General features: G+C 43.5%; 1 protein-coding gene across 4 annotated transcripts in view; it reads right to left on the reverse strand.

The window, feature by feature from the left end:
* Nucleotides 1-18227, reverse strand: part of Syk (spleen associated tyrosine kinase) — a 77071-nt gene that overhangs the window by 14027 nt on the left and 44817 nt on the right. For 3 of the 4 annotated variants that reach the window (XM_070033328.1, XM_070033331.1, XM_070033330.1), the window contains exons 4-7: nucleotides 11022-11160; nucleotides 7342-7423; nucleotides 6241-6272; nucleotides 4082-4150 (exon numbers count right to left, since the gene is read on the reverse strand). In XM_070033328.1, coding sequence (XP_069889429.1) covers nucleotides 4082-4150; nucleotides 6241-6272; nucleotides 7342-7423; nucleotides 11022-11160 — 322 coding nt within the window. The remainder of the gene's footprint in view (nucleotides 1-4081; nucleotides 4151-6240; nucleotides 6273-7341; nucleotides 7424-11021; nucleotides 11161-18227) is intronic. The other variant, XM_070033332.1, reaches the window with a different exon arrangement.

Genomic DNA, 18227 nt, shown 5'->3' on the forward strand with positions numbered 1-18227 from the left:
TTCTTAACCATATAGTCTTAATTACATACTGAAATCAACTGTGATGTTGTTACAAATGACACCAGAGTGCAAATTTGGGGTGAAACAGCATGAAATCACATTAGAAGCTATGCCATGGGCCAAGCACCATTGGTTCATACCTGTAATTCTAGCTATCTGGGAAGCTAAGATATGAGGATTGCAATTCAAATCCAGCCTAGACAGGCACATCCAGGAGACTCGAATCTCCAATTAATCACCAAAAAAGTTGGAATTGGAAGTGATGCTTAAATAGTAGAGCATCTGCCTTGAGAGAAAAAGCCAAATAAAAGAGAAAGACCCCGAGTTTAAGCCCCAGTACCAGCACCCTCACACACAAAAGCAGCAGCAGCAGCAGCTATATCATGTCTATGTTGGTATGATGGGTGCTCAATGTTAATGTGATAAATGCAGGAATGGATGAGTGGATGGCTGAATAAGAAAATCGCTTCTTATAACGGCATGAAAACTAAAATGGTTTAAAGTGGTACAAGAGAGTTGGTACAAATAATTCCAAATGACAGTCTACTTTTCTTCAACATTTCTATACACCTGGTGTGTCTGAATTCACTTCTAACTTACACTATAATTCCCTTTCAAAAACAAACAAAAAACCAAAATCTATCCCAGTAGAAACCCAGTGATTCCTAGTTTTCTATCTTCCCTTCTGCTTAGCACAGCCTTTCATCAAACTCCAGACTAAACAGAGTTTGAAAAGCCTTTTTGGGTTAACATTTATAATCAGCTCAACTCCTTTGATTTTCCTGGTGGCAGGAGCGTTCTGAGATCTCTAGACAAAAACCTGAACAGACCTGGGTTAAAGGATGTCCGAAGATAGCTAACTAGAGGAGAGAGGTATCTTGGTTCAAGACCTGTCCCATTACCCACATAGGGCATCAGTATGGGGCTGCAGCTTCTCCAGAGCAAGTGGGTTTCAAAATGCTTATTACAATTAAACAAAAATGTCATCACCCAACAGAGGAATGGGTGGAACAATGGTTAGAACAGAGGCTATTAGAAAAATAATGAAAAGAGTAAGGTATTGTAATCTTTTGGATCTGAGGATTGCAGTTCAAAGCGAGGTTGGGCAAACACATTTGAGAGACTCATCTCTTACAGAAAAGATATGAAGGTGGAAATGGATTGTAAATTTCTCCCTATTTTGCCAGGTCACAAAAACAGTCATCATAATGCCTGATCACCACTAGGTGGCACCACCAAACTGAGCTTCTTACTTTTAAACCAGTGATTGGTAATTTACAAGTTTTTCTTTTGTTATACTTTTTTTGATTTTGCGATCACTTGGCTTTCTTGTTCACTGCTGTCACTCAACCACTTGAGCCACACCTTCACCACTGACATTTTGGTGGTTAATTACAGGTAAGAATTCTCATGGATTTGTCTGCCTGGGCTGTCTCTGAATAGTGATTTTTCAGCCTTCTGAGTAGCTAGGATTATAGGTGTGAGCAATGGGCACTTGGCCACTCCTAAGTTTTCTAAATTCAGATATTAACAGACTACTCCACAGCACTGTTTTAAAATGTATGCTTGATTATGAATGATGATAGATAATGTCTAAGCTTCAGCAACAAATAGAGAAAGCATTTGGCAAATGATTTTTTAGTACCATTTATTTTTGAAGAACTGGGAATTTGAAAGAGAACAAAAGAGAAAAACAATTGGTCTGTGCAACTGATATTTTGAAACTTTCTGTTTCTACAGAATTGTTTTCTAGATATTGACTTTTCTTCCTAATTTCTTGAAAGACATTTTCAAATTAAGGAAACAGTGTTAATGCAGGTGACAACATGCTCCCCAGGATTGCAGCTGGGAACAATGTCTACAAGAGGCCAGGGTTCCAGTGTCTGGGAGCTCTCTGCAAGGCCAGGCTTTCTTAGGTGAGTGAAAATTAACATGTGGCCTAATCTGCCGCATTACTGGAAGTTCTCTAATGTTGTAGCCCTTTAGGGTTATAGGGAAATACTTTTCTTAGAGGTATAGTTTTCTATTCAGATGTTACCAGCAGGAAAAAAAAAAGAAGTGCAATTTGAGAATTCCTTCCTTCCCTCTCTCTCCATACTGAGTAAGCCCTAGTAAACTAGTTTTAGATACAAGTTTGTGTGTGTGTGTGTGTGTGTGTGTGTGTGTGTGTGTGTGTGTGTGTGTGTGTGTGTGTGTGTGTGTGTGTGTGTGTGTTTTCACTCAAGACTCGTGCTGGTTAACTGAAATACGAATCTCACAGAATTTCCTCCCTGTACTGTCTTTGAACAGATCTCAGTCTCCTGAGCACCTAGGATTACAGGTGTGAGGCACCACACCCTACTAAATACATGTTTTTAAAATACCTTAACCATCAACATTTGTATTGAATATAACAGGAAAGCTAGGTTTGCATGAGAAATTCTGGGATGCATTTCAGTCTAACTATCTTAGGGAATATAACCTTGAAATATGAAACAAAAAAAGCTGCCTTCAAGTCTTTGAGAACAATGTTTAGCCCAAAACAGTCGTATAAAATTACAACAAAAACTCTCAGACTAATGACGAGGAGGATTGGAAAGTACATGTATAAAATTCACTTATATTTTGTAAATGATTATAATTTTGTAAATAATGTTTCTGATTCCTAAAGAAAAGTTTAAACTGTATCTGTTTTAGGTATTTTTATTTTAATTTTTTATTTATTTCTATTTATTTGTTTTTATATTTATTCTTTTGCTCTGATACTAGGGCTTGAACTCAGGCTTGAAGCACTGACCCACAAGTTTTTCTCTCAGGGATAGAGCTCTATCCCTTGAGCCACTGCTCTACATCTGGCTTTTTGCTGGTGAACTAGAGATAAAAAAAATATCTGGGACTTTTCTGCATGGGCTAAGCTTTGAATTATGATCCTCAGATCTTCACCTCCAGAGTAGCTAGGATTATAGGTGAGAGACTTTGATGCCTGGCCTCCTTTTAGGTTTTTATTATAAACAATTTTACTTTATCTAAATAATCTTAAAGCATAATTTTCATGAACAACATAGACATTAAAGTTCTCACATGAATTTTTGTACCCAAGTTATTAAAAATAACCATGAAGAAGTTAAAATTTGCTCTCTTAACAAGTTCTTTCTTGAGATTGGCTAAATAGTGGACTCTTCTTCATCTATTGGTAAAAACAGACATTTAATAGTTTATTTAATCCAGAGCTTATATCATATAACTCTTTGGTGATGATCCCTAATATTTTGAGTATCTTTGAAAATTCAGTGTATTGTTATACATTTAATTAGGCAATAATGTTTTTCTTTTTACTGAGTAAGCAATTTCACAATATTAATCAGATAATTTTCTAATATTGATTTCTGTTTAAAAATTGATTCAATCTTTTTATTTTTATTTTTCCTTTTTTGATGCTAGGACTTGAGCTCAGGGTATTATACTTTTGCTAGGCTTCTTTTTTTCTCAAAACTAGTGCTCTACCATTTGATCCATATTTCTATTTCTGGTTTTTGCTGGTTAGTTGACGATAATAGTCTCTTGGCTTTGTTTGCTCAGGCTGGCTTTGTACTGTGATCCTCAGATCTCAGCCTCCTGAATACATAGGATCACAGGTGTGGGACACCAGCACCTGGCTTGCCCAGACTTTCTGACATGGAATGAACCACCATAGACTACACTCAGAGATGTGAGCATCTGGGTGTGTCTGAATCTGGCAGCAGATGACTAGGACCCACTGGAGAAGGATAGAGTACATCTGGCATGGGATGCCCAGGACAACAGGTACTAGCAGAGCTACACATCCAGAGAGAGAGAGAGACAGAGAGACAGAGAGACAGAGAGACAGAGAGACAGACAGAGACAGAGAGAAAGACAGAGACAGAGACAGAGACAGAAACAGACAGACAGGAAGACAAGCAGGCAGGCAGGCAGACAGGTAGGCAGGCAGACAGGCAGACAAGCAGGCAGACAGACAGACAGACAGGCAGGCAGACACAGAAGCAGTGTGGCAGTGGGCACAGGGACCATGAGCATGCAGGACCACTTAGTTAGCAACAGCAAGCAGGGGACCATTTAGCACCTTTTTGTGGCCAGGCTTTGGGAAGGTGTAGGATTTGATTCTTGAGATTATTCCACCCGGTAACCAAGTCTAAAAACCATAATAGTAAGAGGAACAGTAAGTTTAGTTACAGGAAACAAATACAGGGCAGATTATATAGCAGACTGCTTGAACTTGTTTCTGTAGCTTCACCTCTGAGATAAGCCCGCCTCCCCTGCCCATCTCTACCCGATTCACCATCCTGCTGCCTCAGTGAGATTTATTTATTTGTTTATTTATTTTGATGCCACTGCTAAGGCTTGAACTCTGGGCTCATACTCTTGCTTGGATTTTTTACGCAAGGCTGGCTTTCTATCTCTTGAGCCAGGCCTCTAATTCCAGCTTTTTGGTGTTCAATTGGAGATAAGAGTCTCAGGATCTTTTCCACCTGGGCTGGCTTCTAAGTGTGATCCTCAGATCTCAGCCTCCTGAGTAGCTAAGGATTACAGGCGTGAGCCATCGTCCCACATGAGCCACCAGCACCTGGCCCCTGTGCATAACTCTTGATGACCAAATGCTTCTGGAAGAGTCTACCACTGGGACAGCAAGATCTAGAAGAAAACTGGGAAGTATTTCTTACTTTTTTAAGTGGCCACCTGGCACAATCATCCTAAAGACACTATAGAGCTAACCACTGGCTGGTGTTATTTCTTCAGTATGGATGTTGGACCACTATGTTAGAAATTCACTGAGATCTATGCTTGGGGCATCCACATATTTTTCTGTGTGTATAGAAAATGGTTCTAAAGCAAGGTGACTTTTTGAAGCCATTGTATGATATATGGGTGAAAGTAGGATTTGGATTTAAGAGTGGAGCCCTAAATTCTCATCCATCTAGAAGGAAATGGATCTGTCTCCATGAACATGCAATCTGAAGGCAGATGTACCTGAATCTTTAGTGGTAGGATAAAAACCATGACCATGTCATAAGGGTGTGTGTGTGTGTGTGTGTGTGTGTGTGTGTGTGTGTGTGAGAGAGAGAGAGAGAGAGAGAGAGAGAGAGAGAGAGGGTCCCAAAGCTCTCTACTATCTTAGTAAACTCCAGGTCTGTCCGTGTATTACCACAGGTATTCCTGGCTTCCATAGGGCCTCTGAAGCAGAGCCTGGAATCTGGCCTTGTGTGGATTTTGTGTTTCAGGGGTCAGCAAGCCAGGATGTGGTGGAGAGAACCAACTTCCCACATGGCTTTGAGAGGAACGGGAAGTCCCCTCTGAAGTTTGCTGGGATAGCAGTGTGAGCATTGGCTCCTAACAGACTGGAAGGACAGAGAAGGTGGTCTTTCTCTTCGTGGCATGGTTAGTGCATGGGCAAACCCTGGCCGTTCTCACCTCCTGCTGAGGTGGAGGGAGGTCATAGCTGTGGACAAGCCCCCTTCTTTGGGGGCATCTCTTGGGATTATACCAAGATCCCATCCCAGGCCTCCCTCCCCTAAGCTTCAGTCAAGCCAGTTTATTACCCAGCAAGGTCAAGGCCTCTGATACCAAAAGAGTCAGGCAGACCACCCAGGGAGCCAACCTATCCATACCCTGTGTTAGGCCAACTACACTCATGGTCCTGTGGGTTGTACACAGGTATTAACATACATGTTCAAGGCTGATCGTGAAAGATATGTGCCCAGCTCCCAATGATTCTCTGATTTAACATTAACTTCCCTCCTCATTTTGTATAGTTTGAGGCAAAGGGAAGAATTTTACCTAACCTGGAAGTTAAGAAGTAATGTCTGCCTAGCAGCAAATCAGGCTAATTGTATCCGATACTCACTGGAATTCCCAGTTCACAACGAGTGTTTTTTGAAGGGCACCCAACAACCACGGGTTGGGCACTGTGGTATGCCTGTAATCCTAGTCAGGAGGCTGGGGATCTAAGGATCGAGGTTCAAAGCCAGGAATATCAATGAGACTCTTATCTCCAATTAACCCCCAAAAAAAGCAGAAATGGAGCTATGGCACAAGTGGTAGAGCTCCATCCCTGGGTGAAAAAAAATCTATGGGAAAGACCCTGAGTTCAAGTCCCAGTACCAGCACTAAATAAATAAATACTAACTAAAACAATAGCTTTCCCCACTGTTAGCTAAACCTGCCTTGCAGCTGTGTTCATACACAATCGCCTCTCCTTGGCTGTTATTGCTACATTACACTTACCGGAAGAGGGGAACTCGCATTCTGTAGCTGACCTGCAAAGGTAATGTTTGTAGGTTAGAGGCTGGAAAAATCACTGCTGTCTTAGTGGATGAAATCTACTATCTCTACTATCTCTATTGCTACTGCCAATCCATCAATGTGACTGGAACACATTGCTTTTTGAGAAGAGAGCAAATTCTGCATTCTTTTCTTTGCAATCCTTTATCACTGGCTGTTCAAGTCATTAGGTTTTTAAGTGTAATAACTTAATAACTATTTGTGTGTGTGTGTGTGTGTGTGTGTGTGTGTGTGTGTGTGTGTGTATGTGTGTGTGTATACCACTACTAGAGCTTAAACTCAGGGGCTCATGCTTACTTGGCTTGTTTGTTTGACGTTCTTACTTAGCAATGGTGCTTTAACACTTGAGCTATGGCTCCAGGACAGCTCTTTGCTGGTTAGTTGGAGACAAGACTGTCTGTATTTATCTGCCCTGGCTGGCTTAAAACACTACCATCCAGATATCAATCTCTTGAGTAGCTAGGATTATATACCTGAGCCACAAGTATACAATCATATAGGCTGTTTTTCTGTGTGTATTAGTACTGTAACTTGAATTTAGGGTCTGAGCATGACCATTAGCTCAGGGTTACTGCTCTACTATTTGAGCCATAGCTCTACTTCTGGAGTTAGTAGGAGATACTACTTAGCTAAAGATTAAAAAAGTCTCACAGACTTTTCTTCCCTGTCTGGCTTTGAACTACGATCCTCAGGTCTCAACCTCCTGAGTAGCTAGAATTACAGGCATGAGTCACAGGTGTCTAGTCTCCAATTGTCTATTTTTTATTTTTAAAATATTTTAATGATTATTTTTCCTTTTATTTTATTAATTTTATGTTTACGTGGTACTTAGGAATCAAACCGAAGGCCTCATGCATGTTAGGCAAGCACTAATCCCAGCTCATTGACTATTTTTTGATTCATGATATTTGAACTTGGAGTGACATCACATCTAATCACTAGGTAAAAACAAGTCCCCACCAGAACTAGGAATAGACCAAATCTGAAGGAGGCTGATTATGACTAATATCCACAGACAGATGCTCGGTTGGCTGTGTAACTCACCTGTTTGTGAGCCAATCTTTTGACATGGCACCGTAAGAACTCTTAACAAACCATCTGGCTTGTAAGAATAATGCTCCACGAGCTGGAAGAGAAGACAGGAAGAAAGTGTGGTGAATAATGGAACCAAGGATTGGGGAAAAGGAGTGAGGCCTGCCAGTCAGGTTTTAACCTGAACCAAAGATACAGAATGGGAAGCTGTAACCACAGCCCAGATGTCCTCAGGAGAAGGGCAGAGATTATTTCTGGAACCTACTAGAGAGTGATGTTTAAGGCTCTGAGGAACCCAGGTCTCCATCACCTAGGTCTTGGTGATAGGGTGGAATTGAAAAGCTGAGTCAGGAATTTATACACCTTACTTGATGCCAGTGGCTCATGCCTGTGATCCACTTAGAAGGCTAAGATCTGAGGACTGCAGTTAGAAGCCAGCCTGGGAAGGGAAATCTATGATACTGTTATCTCCAATTAACCAGCAAAAAGATGGAAATGGAGCCTTGATCAGGTGGCAGAGCACTAGCCTTGAGCTAAAAAGCTCAGGGACAGTGCCCAGGCCCTGAATTCAAGCTCCAGGACTGGCACACACACACACACACACACACACACACACACACACACACACACACACACACACACACACACACACACACACACACACACACACACACACACACCAAAAACAAAAATCAAAACCTTTGAAAAACAAAAATCCTGGGATTAAAGCTGTGTACCACCATGACCAGTTCCTTTGTTAGTTTCATTTTCAAGAATGCCACAGAAACAGATCTGGAGCTGGATGTGGTCTGTGGGTATGCAGACCTCTAAGTTAAGTTAAAAAAGATAAACCTAATACAGTGTACAGTGACCAGCTCTCAGGGAAATAACTCTGGGCCTGGCAGTGGGACATATGTAGATGTACCTGGGATTGCTGTCAGGAACAACCAATATAGCTATGCATATAAAAGATGTTGGCTAGCAGGGCACTGGTGGCTTATGTCTGTAATCCTAGCTACTCAAAAGGATGAGAGCTAAAGATCACATTTTGAAACCAGCTCAAGCAGAAAAGTCTGTGAGATTCGTATCTCCAACTAACTAGCAAAAATCCAGAAGTGGAGGTATGGCTCAAGTTATAGAGCATCAGCTTTGCGTAAAAAAGCCAAACCAGACTGCAAGACCCCTGAGTTCAAGCCTCAGTACTGGCACACACTTTTTAAAAAATGATTAGAAAATGTACAACATTTAATTAAGACTGACTACTATGACAAACCAAAGCAATCCACACAAAATAGCCAATTCTTGGGAAGGAGCTTTTCAACCATTAGTAGTGCTGAATGCCACTGTGAGCTAGAACACAATGTGAGTCAGAAGTTCAGTGAGCAGACGTGAGATCTTCAAGAGTTAGGCCGGCGTATGGGAAGTATGACTGTTTAATTTGCCCACATTTTTTTTTTTTTTACTTTTTGAGATAAAGTTTCTCTTTTTTTTTTTTTTAAACTAGGGCTGAGAACCGAACACAGGGCCTTGGGCGCGCCAGGCGGGCGCCCTTCCGCTGGGCTAAACCCCCAGCCCCAGAGATAAAGTTTCTCTATGTGACTTCAAATGCATAATCCTCCTGCCTCGGCCTCTCTGGCATTAGGGGTACAAGGATGTGTCATTGCACATGACTTTGTTTTTAAAATTATTATTATTTTTACAACAATGAGGATTGAACCCAGGGCTTCACCCATAGGACCTACCATTGAGTTACACTTAGCCCCTCTCCACCCCCAACCAGGTGCCTCTAAATACACATCAGTCATGATTCTTGTTTTGGGTTTTTGTTTGTTTTTATTCTGGTACTGGGGTTTGAACTCAGGGCCTCAGCTTTTTCAATAAGCATTTTTGTTCAAGGCTGGCACTCTACTACTTGAACTACACGTTCACTTCCAGATTTGTTTTTGTCAGTTGTCGGGCTTGAACTCAAGGCTTGGGTGCTGTCCTTGAGCTTCTCTGTGCTCAAGGCTAGCAGTCTATCACTTGAGCCTCAGTGTCACTTCTGGTTTTGAGTAGTTAATTGGAGACAAGAGTCTATCAGATATGTCTACCAACACTGGTTTTGAATCCTAGTCCTCAGATCTTAGCCTTCTGAGTAGCTAGGATTACAATTATGAGCCACCAGCAACCAGCTCATAAAAGATTCTTGTAAAAAGCAAAAGCCTGTGATTGAAATATAATATTGCCGGGCTAGGAAGGTGGCTCAATGGTAGAGCGCTTGCCTTGCATACCTGAGGCCCTGGGTTCAATTCCCCAGCACCACATAAGCAAAAAGAAAAAAGCCGGAAGTGGCGCTATGGCTCAAGTGGTAGAGCGCTAGCCTTGAGCTGAAGAGCTGAGGGACAGCGCCCAGGCCCAGAGTTCAGGCCCCACAACCGGACCCAAAAAAAAGAAATATAATATTGCCTGACTTCTGGAAGGCAATAGTTTTTTACCTCTAGGGCCTTGTACCCTAAGTATACAAAGGTTAAGTACTTTTTCAAATCAATACCACTGCACTGCAGGAAAAGCCTATAGACACACGGGAATGAGACTAGAAGCCAAAAGACAATGTCTCCATCATGACTGGTGTGTTTGAATATTCATAATACAAAAAACCCCCAAGTACCTATGTTTTTCCATTACATAATTAGGAACAAAATCACAGTATGCAAAGTTAGTTCAAATTCTTTAAAAGGAATGCGGGGAATCCATGGCCTTAGCTTTTAAAAAGACAGGGCATTGGGTCCTTTCATCTAGGTTGACCCCCATGTGTGACTCTGGATGGGCCTGCATGGGGAGAGTTAAACTCACCCCTGAGTATGTCCCTTACTTACAGGAGTTAAAGATGGCGATTACTAGTCAGGCTAGCCATTTGGGGCTCATACCTGTAATCCTAGCTGCTCAGGAAGTTGAGACCTAGAGGATCATGGTCATTAGCCCAGCTAGAAAGGTCTGTAAGACTCCATCTCCAATGAACCATCTGGACTAGAGGGTATTGCTCAAATGGCAGAGCACCAGCCACAAGCAAAAAAGTCAAGGGAGAGAGAGACCCCATGTTCAAAACTGAGCGTGTGCGTGTGCGCATGCACACACATACACACACACACACACACACACACACACACACACACACATACACACACAGGGTAGCTCTGCTAAAATGGTGCTCAAAGAGCCATCATTCTCAGAATCATCAGCTAATGTAGAATCAAGAAAAGCAATATATGCTCCCCAGAGATGGATGGATACGCAGCCATGAACACTCTGCAAGTGCTCCTAAATGCCATAATAACACCAGGACAGTGATTTGTTTCCAAGGTTACTAACAGCTGGGCCAAGAAGACACCCTTTTATGACAACTCCTATAACATCCCTGGACTGGCAGCAGCCGGAAGTCTGGGAAAGGCAGACTCAGTCGCGAAGTCACTGTACCCTCCGTGGAGAGAAGCTCTGTTTCTGTGAGAAAGGCAAAGGACCTTTGGCATCCATGGCAGCATCTCCATCCCTGAGCTCCTTTCTTGGCCATCTATGCTTTGACACCATGTGCATTCTTCTGAATGGTTCTTCTGGGATCTAGCTGGCATGCCCTCTCCAGTATCTAAGACTCTAGGGGACAAGCGGCGCAGTAGACAAGGTGCTCTTCCCAGGAGGGCGGAGAGGACAGCACATACCTGCCAGAGGGTGTCGAACTTCTTCCCCTCGGGGATGGAGAGCTTCCCGGTCTTGTCCTTGTCGATGCGGTAGTGCAGCACTTTCCCTTCGTGTAGCAGGCACAGAGCATAGGAGCCATTGTTGTCTCTGGCCCTGATCCTAGAAGAGACAACAGGCCACCTCAGCCCTACTCCAACCAGTTCAGGAGTGGGAGCCCGGGAGACTAGGCCCTGGCCGAATGGAGGCCAATCCTGGAAGTCCCAAGAAAGAGTCAGACAGGGACAGGCCAGTTACAGTACCCTTGCAACAAGGAGATGCTGACAGTTGGGGTTGGGCCACTGTGAAGGTCCAACCCCAGAGCCACAGAGGGCTCAGAAGATTCTAGAAGCCAGGACTGGTGGCTCATGCCGGTAATCCTAGCTACTCAGCAGACTGAGATCTAAGGATCGTGGTTCAAAGCCAGCCCAGGCAGGAAAGACTGTGAGACTTTTATCTCCAATTAGCTACCAATTTTATTCAATTTGTAGAACCCTATCCTTGACTACAAAAGCTCAGGGACAGTGCCAGGCCTTGAATTCAAGCCCCAGTACCAGCACCAAAATAAGAAGAAGAAGGAGGAGGAAGAGGAGGAGGAGGAGGAGGAGGAGGAGGAGGAGGAGGAGGAGGAGGAGGAGGAGGAGGAGGAGGAGGAGGAGGAGGAGGAGGAGGAGGAGGAGGAGGAGGAGGAGGAGGAGGAGGAGGAGGAGGAGGAAGAGAAGATGATGATTCTGGAGTTAGCAGACAGCAATTAAGTTCAGGGTGAATAGCCCAGGCTCTGGGGAATCCAGAGCCTGCATTGCGTTCTCTTCTTAACTAGAGTCTGGGTTTGGGATAGATCCATAGATGGTACAGCCCATAGATGGTACTGTCTTACTTAGAGTGCAGTTGGGGTTGTCTGATTGGTGTTTCGCCAGGAACCTTCTAGAACGTGGATGGAGAGGTGTGAAAGCCTCCGTGCCCACAGCCCTCTTTTATCTCTACTCTCATATCCCAGGGAAGGCTGGGGTTTCAAATGTTCAGCAATGATGGTGACAAATTCCCCACATGCTAGAGAAGAAAATGACCACCAGTGTGGAGAGAAGTAGCAGAGGCTGTACCAGGGCTATGTGTGCACACACACAGATTCTGCTTTCACTATCATCCTGGGGAATCCTCAGGGCTCCCCATATTCTGGTGGGCTGAGCCTCAGAGTGACACCACACCGATGCGCACCCCCACTGAAAGACACACACAGGACACTCTTGACTGTGAGGGAGCCCTGTGCATGCCCTCTCCGTCTCCCTCCTGACCCACAGAACTTGGAGACCAGGGTCCAGATGAATCTCCCAATAGTGTGTTCCAGTCACCACTAACTATTTCTGCAACCCAAGCCCTTCAGATCATGAGATCTGAGAAAGGGCAAGCCAGGGAAGTCCCAGGAAACCTTCACAGCCCCTGCATTTGCTAAAACAAGGAAGCTGAGAGCCCCATCTCTAAGCAGCGCATCCCAGCACATGGTTCCTTAGAAAGAATTCGCTGTGTCCTGGATGCCAGGGCCAAGATGTCTGCACATGAGAGAAATTTCTTCCAGGTTGCAAGAGGTCATGACCAGTTCCACATTGAAAGCTAAGGCTTTGAAACCAAATGAGGCCACACTTCTTTATTCCTTGCTCTGTAAGACTCATCTCAAGACGCTCCAGAATTTCAAGCTGTGCTTGGCTGGGCACAGTGGCCAGGTTTTGTCTGTACGTCACTGCTCAGGGCAGCTAGTGGAGTGGGAGATTCACAGCCAGAACCTTCTTAGCCCTGGCAGGTGACTATTCTGAACCTTCCCTACTGTGGAAACAGCTCCTTTCTCCCCAAGTGCATCGCTGGCCTCCTGAGATGTGAACTTCTTTTTATGGCCACATGGCTGATTAAGCCATACTTGGTTAGTGGTAAATGCCGCCCCCCCCCCCGAGGAAAAAAAACCCCAAACACACAATTAACCATATTTTTTTCTAATATAGATGGACAACTGAGTTGGTTTTATAGTGTGAGGTGATTTATGTCTGCTTTGCTTATAAACCTCAATGGTTGACAGGAGAGCTGGGATGTATAAAGAATTAGATAAACACCAAAGCATCAAGAAGATACACAAATGTCTATAAACCTTGGTCCTAGGAGAAAATTGACCAAACTGTCAGTCTTCTTGATTTACAGTCCTTCATCTTGAGTTCATAGAGATGAAACAGAGCTCGGAACTCTGGTTTCTAAATCACCTCCGGTCTCTACTAATATATCTTGTCTTAAATCTTGATGGGATTTTTCTTGTTAAAATTGACTGGGAAGACAGGTGTGGTACTGAGTGCCTGTAGTCCCAGATACTCATGAAGCTGAGCCAGGAGGCTTGTCTGAGCCTAATAGCTCAGAGCCAGCTGGACCACACAGAGGACCTTGCCTCTAAAAACAAACAAGTAAACAAAACTAGATCACCCTGGGAAATGATGCAATGACCTCAGGAGAAACTGGCAAATGCTAATTAAGATCACTGTGGCAATCATCTAAAAGACTGATAATTTTACATGTGTGCAGATAGCAGGAGCAACAAGGGTCTTTCTCTACTGCTTCTGGGAGTACATACTGATTTAACCACTTTGGAAAACGAACAGGATAACCACTTATAAATCATATTCCTGTGTATTAACAATTCTACCTTCAGGCAAAGTACTGATGGCTCATACCTATAACTAGCTACTCAGGAGGCTGAGATCTGAGGACCACTGTTCAAAAGCCAGTCCAGGTATAAAATGTTTATGAGGTTTTTATCTCTAATTAACCAATAAAAAAGCTGGAAATGGAGGTGTGGCTCAGTTGGTAAAGTAACAGTCTTAAGCAAAAAAGCCAAAGAAGAGTTTAAAGCCCTAGGTTCTTCAAGTCCCACTATGAACACACACACACACACACACACACACACACACACACACACACACACACACACACACACACACACACACACACACACACACATTCCACCTTCAGGTATAAAAAGTGTATGAACTATGCTATGCTCCCAAAGAATATCCTGGAATATTTATGTTGGCTTTCTTTATGCTTGTTTAAAACCATAAACAAACCATATTATAAACAATAGACTAAGAAATCAATTGTGTAATATATCTATTCATACAATATGAATTTACAGAATATGGCTGTATCAATGAGTCTCAAAAGTAGAAAATAGACTCTAGTACTCTATGTTTATTAAATCCCCAAATTAGCAACAGCAAACAGTTGTGTTTAGAGATGGACACCTAGGTGGTAAAGCTCAAATATAAAACCAAAATAAAACTCTTGATAGACACAAGAGTCCAGGAAGTATTCCTCCAGGAAGACTTCAATGACTCAAACTGTGGAGCTTGAATTCAGGGATTCTTGCTTGCCTTGGCTGGAGTCCTACCACTTGAGCCATACCTCCAGCCTAGCCTTTTGCTTATTACTTTGGAGTCTCCCCAACTTTTATGTCTGGGCTGTCTTTAAACTACAGTCCTCCAAATTTCAGCCTCCTGAGTAGCCAGGATTCTAGGCATGCTCCACTGGTGCCCAGCTGTGTTTTATTTCCTGATGGTTGTTTGACCACTATTCGGTCAGTTGTACTCATGTAGCTCAGGACATTGATGTGTTTTATAGCTTATGATAAAATAATATATAGAGGGAAGTGACACAAGGTAGAAATGGAAAGTGTCTTGTTCGGGGCTGGGAAGGTGGCTCAGTAGTAGAGTGCTTGTCTTGCATGCATGAAGCCCTGAGTTCGATTCCTCAGCTCCATATAAGCAGAAAAAAAAAAGGAAAGTGTCTTGTTTGTGGGCAGCCATTTCTGCAAAGGCCCATACTTCCTCCAAGTTTCCCAAGAGAACAGGTACTGTAGGCGACTCCCAATCTCCCTCACCTGTACATATAGTACTCCCAGTGACAGGTAACTGGCAGGTATGGATAACTCTGGGGTAATGCCCAAGGCAAGTGGCAGGAAGTCAGGGCAGAGGCAGGAAATGCACAGGCCTAACACCTGTAGGTGACAAAGACCAGAAGACCCAGCCACACTAACAGCCAGCCCCTGTGAGATATCCGCCAGCCTCAGGCAGATCTTGGACTGAGGTGTTTAAAGTATGACAAAGGGAAAGACTTTGTGCTTTTGTTTGGTTCAACTGACCTTAGGTTGTTCACTGAAACTCTTGATTCATTTTTAATTGTTTTCTTCCCAATTATTCCCTTGGAAAAAGTGAACTAAAATATATAGTTTGTATCTTGTTCTTGCCTTTCTACTTTCTTTCCTTTTGCTCCCTTTCTCCCTCCCTTCCCTTCTCTCTCCCTCCCTCCCTTCCTTCCTCTTTTTCTCTCTCATTTTGTTCTGGAACTGGGACTTGAACTCAGGGTCTTGTACTCTCACTTGGCTTTTATGTTCAATGTTGGTGTTCTACCACTTGAGCCATAGCTCTGCTTCTGGCTTTTTGCTGATCAATTGGAAATAAGAATCTCACAGAGTTTTCTTCCTGGGCTGGCTTTGAACCATGACCCTCAGATATCAGCCTCCTTAGTAGCTAGCATTATAGAAGTGAGCTTCCAGTTCCTAGCTCTTTCCTTGACTTTCTACTGCACTCCTCATGCAGGACGTGAGGAAATGTGTGTGAGTGGTGGTGGTGGTGATGCCGGGCCCTGGAGGGAAAGTTAGGACCCAGGAGATCCTTCCTCAAGGAAGCCTCTCCAACCTCTCCTGGAATATTGCCTACCTCTGCTGCAGATATAACTGAACATCCAGCCCATACTGGCCAACTACTTGTTCTCATTCTCCCAGGCCATTTTCCCACAGTAGAGTGGAGGGAGCATCTCTGCCTGGAGCACCAGAGCCAGGAGGAGCAGAAGGGATTTGCTGTGGACACAGGATTGATGCTCCTGTGGCCGGATGGACGATTCAGAAAGTGGATTGCTGCTGGGCAGAGTGGGCCACCCACAGTGGCTTCTCCAGAACAAAGGCTGGGGAGAGAGGGAGGAGGGGACCTAAGAATGAGTGACAGCCTGACAGTGTTCCTCTGACAGAAAGCCAGTAGCCCTCTTCTGAGGAGGAATGCTGTGGATCCCACAAAGACAAGAGAGGGTGAGACTCTGGGTGCTTTTGCCATGTACATTTAGGCAGACTATATGTATACCACCTGATAGCATGATCAGTCTAGAAAGCAGCCATGTGTGTACATGTTATGCTGCTCCACCGTTTCAAATATTCAGAACACATTTTCAGATATGCCACACCTCTCTGGCTCTCCTTCCTGCATCCGCCCAACCCATGAAGGCAGAGCTAGTTCACATCACACTGCCTCCCTTCCAGCCTCATAAGATCAGTACCATGGAATTTGTGGTGACATCAGCCCACAGCTATCTACCCTTGAACCTCTACCTTCAGACAGGTTGTAATGCTCTTGGCTGACTTAGGGCTACAAACCCATACACATCAATCAAACAAAATGTCCTGCTTTGATCAACCATGACAGTTTGTGAGAGAGCTTCTTGAACTTGGCTTTTATTGTGGCATAGGAAGCTCATGACAGTCAAAGATGGATCCATCCATTAGTGGGTAAAGAGAAGGGGGTTGGTTTTAAACCCACAAGGAGCTTTCAAACTATATGTATAAAACAAAAAGTGAGTTGAAACTTGAGCTGAGACAAGGGAAGGGCAAGTGAGAGTAAAAAGTTGGGTTTGAATTGTATTCACCCATCAGGAAGATGTCCTTTACAGGGAAATGGGTAGAACACCTGGAACAGATTAGTGTGTAATAAGTCAGACTGAGAAAGACCAAAAGAGCATGTTGTCTCTCATAGGTGGACATTAGATCTAAATTATAAATATATATGTAAACATATTAAGGGTGATATGCATACATACACAAAAATTGACTGAAGTGTGGTATGTTCAAGGGAAGATTCCAATTATGAAACTCCTTCGAACAACTAACAAATTAGCAAAATGACTGCCAGGAAGCTGGGCCTCAAGGAGAGGAGGGGCAGATGGATGCAGAGAGGAATGGTGGGTGAATATAGCCATAATATGTAAGGGGGTGGGTAGGGTTGGGAGAGATAGGAGAGAAAAATGAAAGGATCAGGATGCAGTGCACTCATAGATTGATATCGAACCACAACCCCTTTGTACAACTACTTAAAGATAATAAATAATAAAACCTGAAAAAAGCATTATAATTATAAACTGATATGTTGAATTGAAATCTCTTTGTACAATGCCTTAAAAGACAACCAAAGCATGGGAAGGGATGGGAAGGGGAAACAAAGGAGGAGGCTACAATGCTTGATAAGAAATGTACTCATTATCTTGCCCATGTAATTGTAACCCCTCTGTACAGTATTTTCACAATAAAAAAAAAAGATAACCAAAGCTGAGTGCTAGTGGTTTGTGCCTGTAATCCTAGCCACTGAGGAGGCTGAGATCTGAGGATCCCAGTTTGAAGTCAGCCCAGGCAGATTTTTTTCTCCATTTAACCACCAAAAAGCTAGAAATGGAGCTATGGATCAAATGATAGAGCTCCAGTCTTGTGCAAAAAAGCTAGGGGGCAATGATCAGATCCTAAGGGGGGGAGAGAGACAGAGAGAGAGAGAGAGAGAGAGAGAGAAAGAGAGAGAGAGAGAGAGAGAATCTTCTGTAGGATCCCAAACCAAACCTAATAGCACAAGCATGGATGAATAATGTATCGTGTGTGCATGTGTGTGAATGTGTGTGTAAAGGAGGGGGATGACAGGAGGAGTGTAAGCATATGGTAAGGAAAGGGAAGGAAGAGAAAGGGAGAAAATAATGAGCCTGGCTTACTCTACTTGGTAAATGGCAACTAGAAAAGGACTTGAAAGGGACAAGGAAAAGATCAGGTGAGCATGGGAACTTCAGTTGTATAACTTATAAGAACATGTATGTAGGCCACGGATGGACCCTTGGAAGCTGCAGGTGAGTGACCATCCATGCTCTTGACTCTACTTGGACAGCCTTCTATGATACCTTTCATGGACAGGGCACAGGAGCTTCCTGGGAGGGATGTAACTCACTGAAGAACTGACATAAGAAAGGAGCACTTGGGAGTTTCTCTCATCACATCCAACAGAAGCCAGAGCAAAGTGCTGAGGACTGCTCTAACGACAAGTAGCACGAATACTCTAGTGATGTCACATCAGCTAAGA

Source organism: Dipodomys merriami, unplaced genomic scaffold (genome assembly GCF_024711535.1).
Source record: "Dipodomys merriami isolate MVZ:Mamm:240054 unplaced genomic scaffold, mDipMer1.0.p SCAF_22, whole genome shotgun sequence".
Classification (NCBI taxonomy): domain Eukaryota; kingdom Metazoa; phylum Chordata; class Mammalia; order Rodentia; family Heteromyidae; genus Dipodomys; species Dipodomys merriami.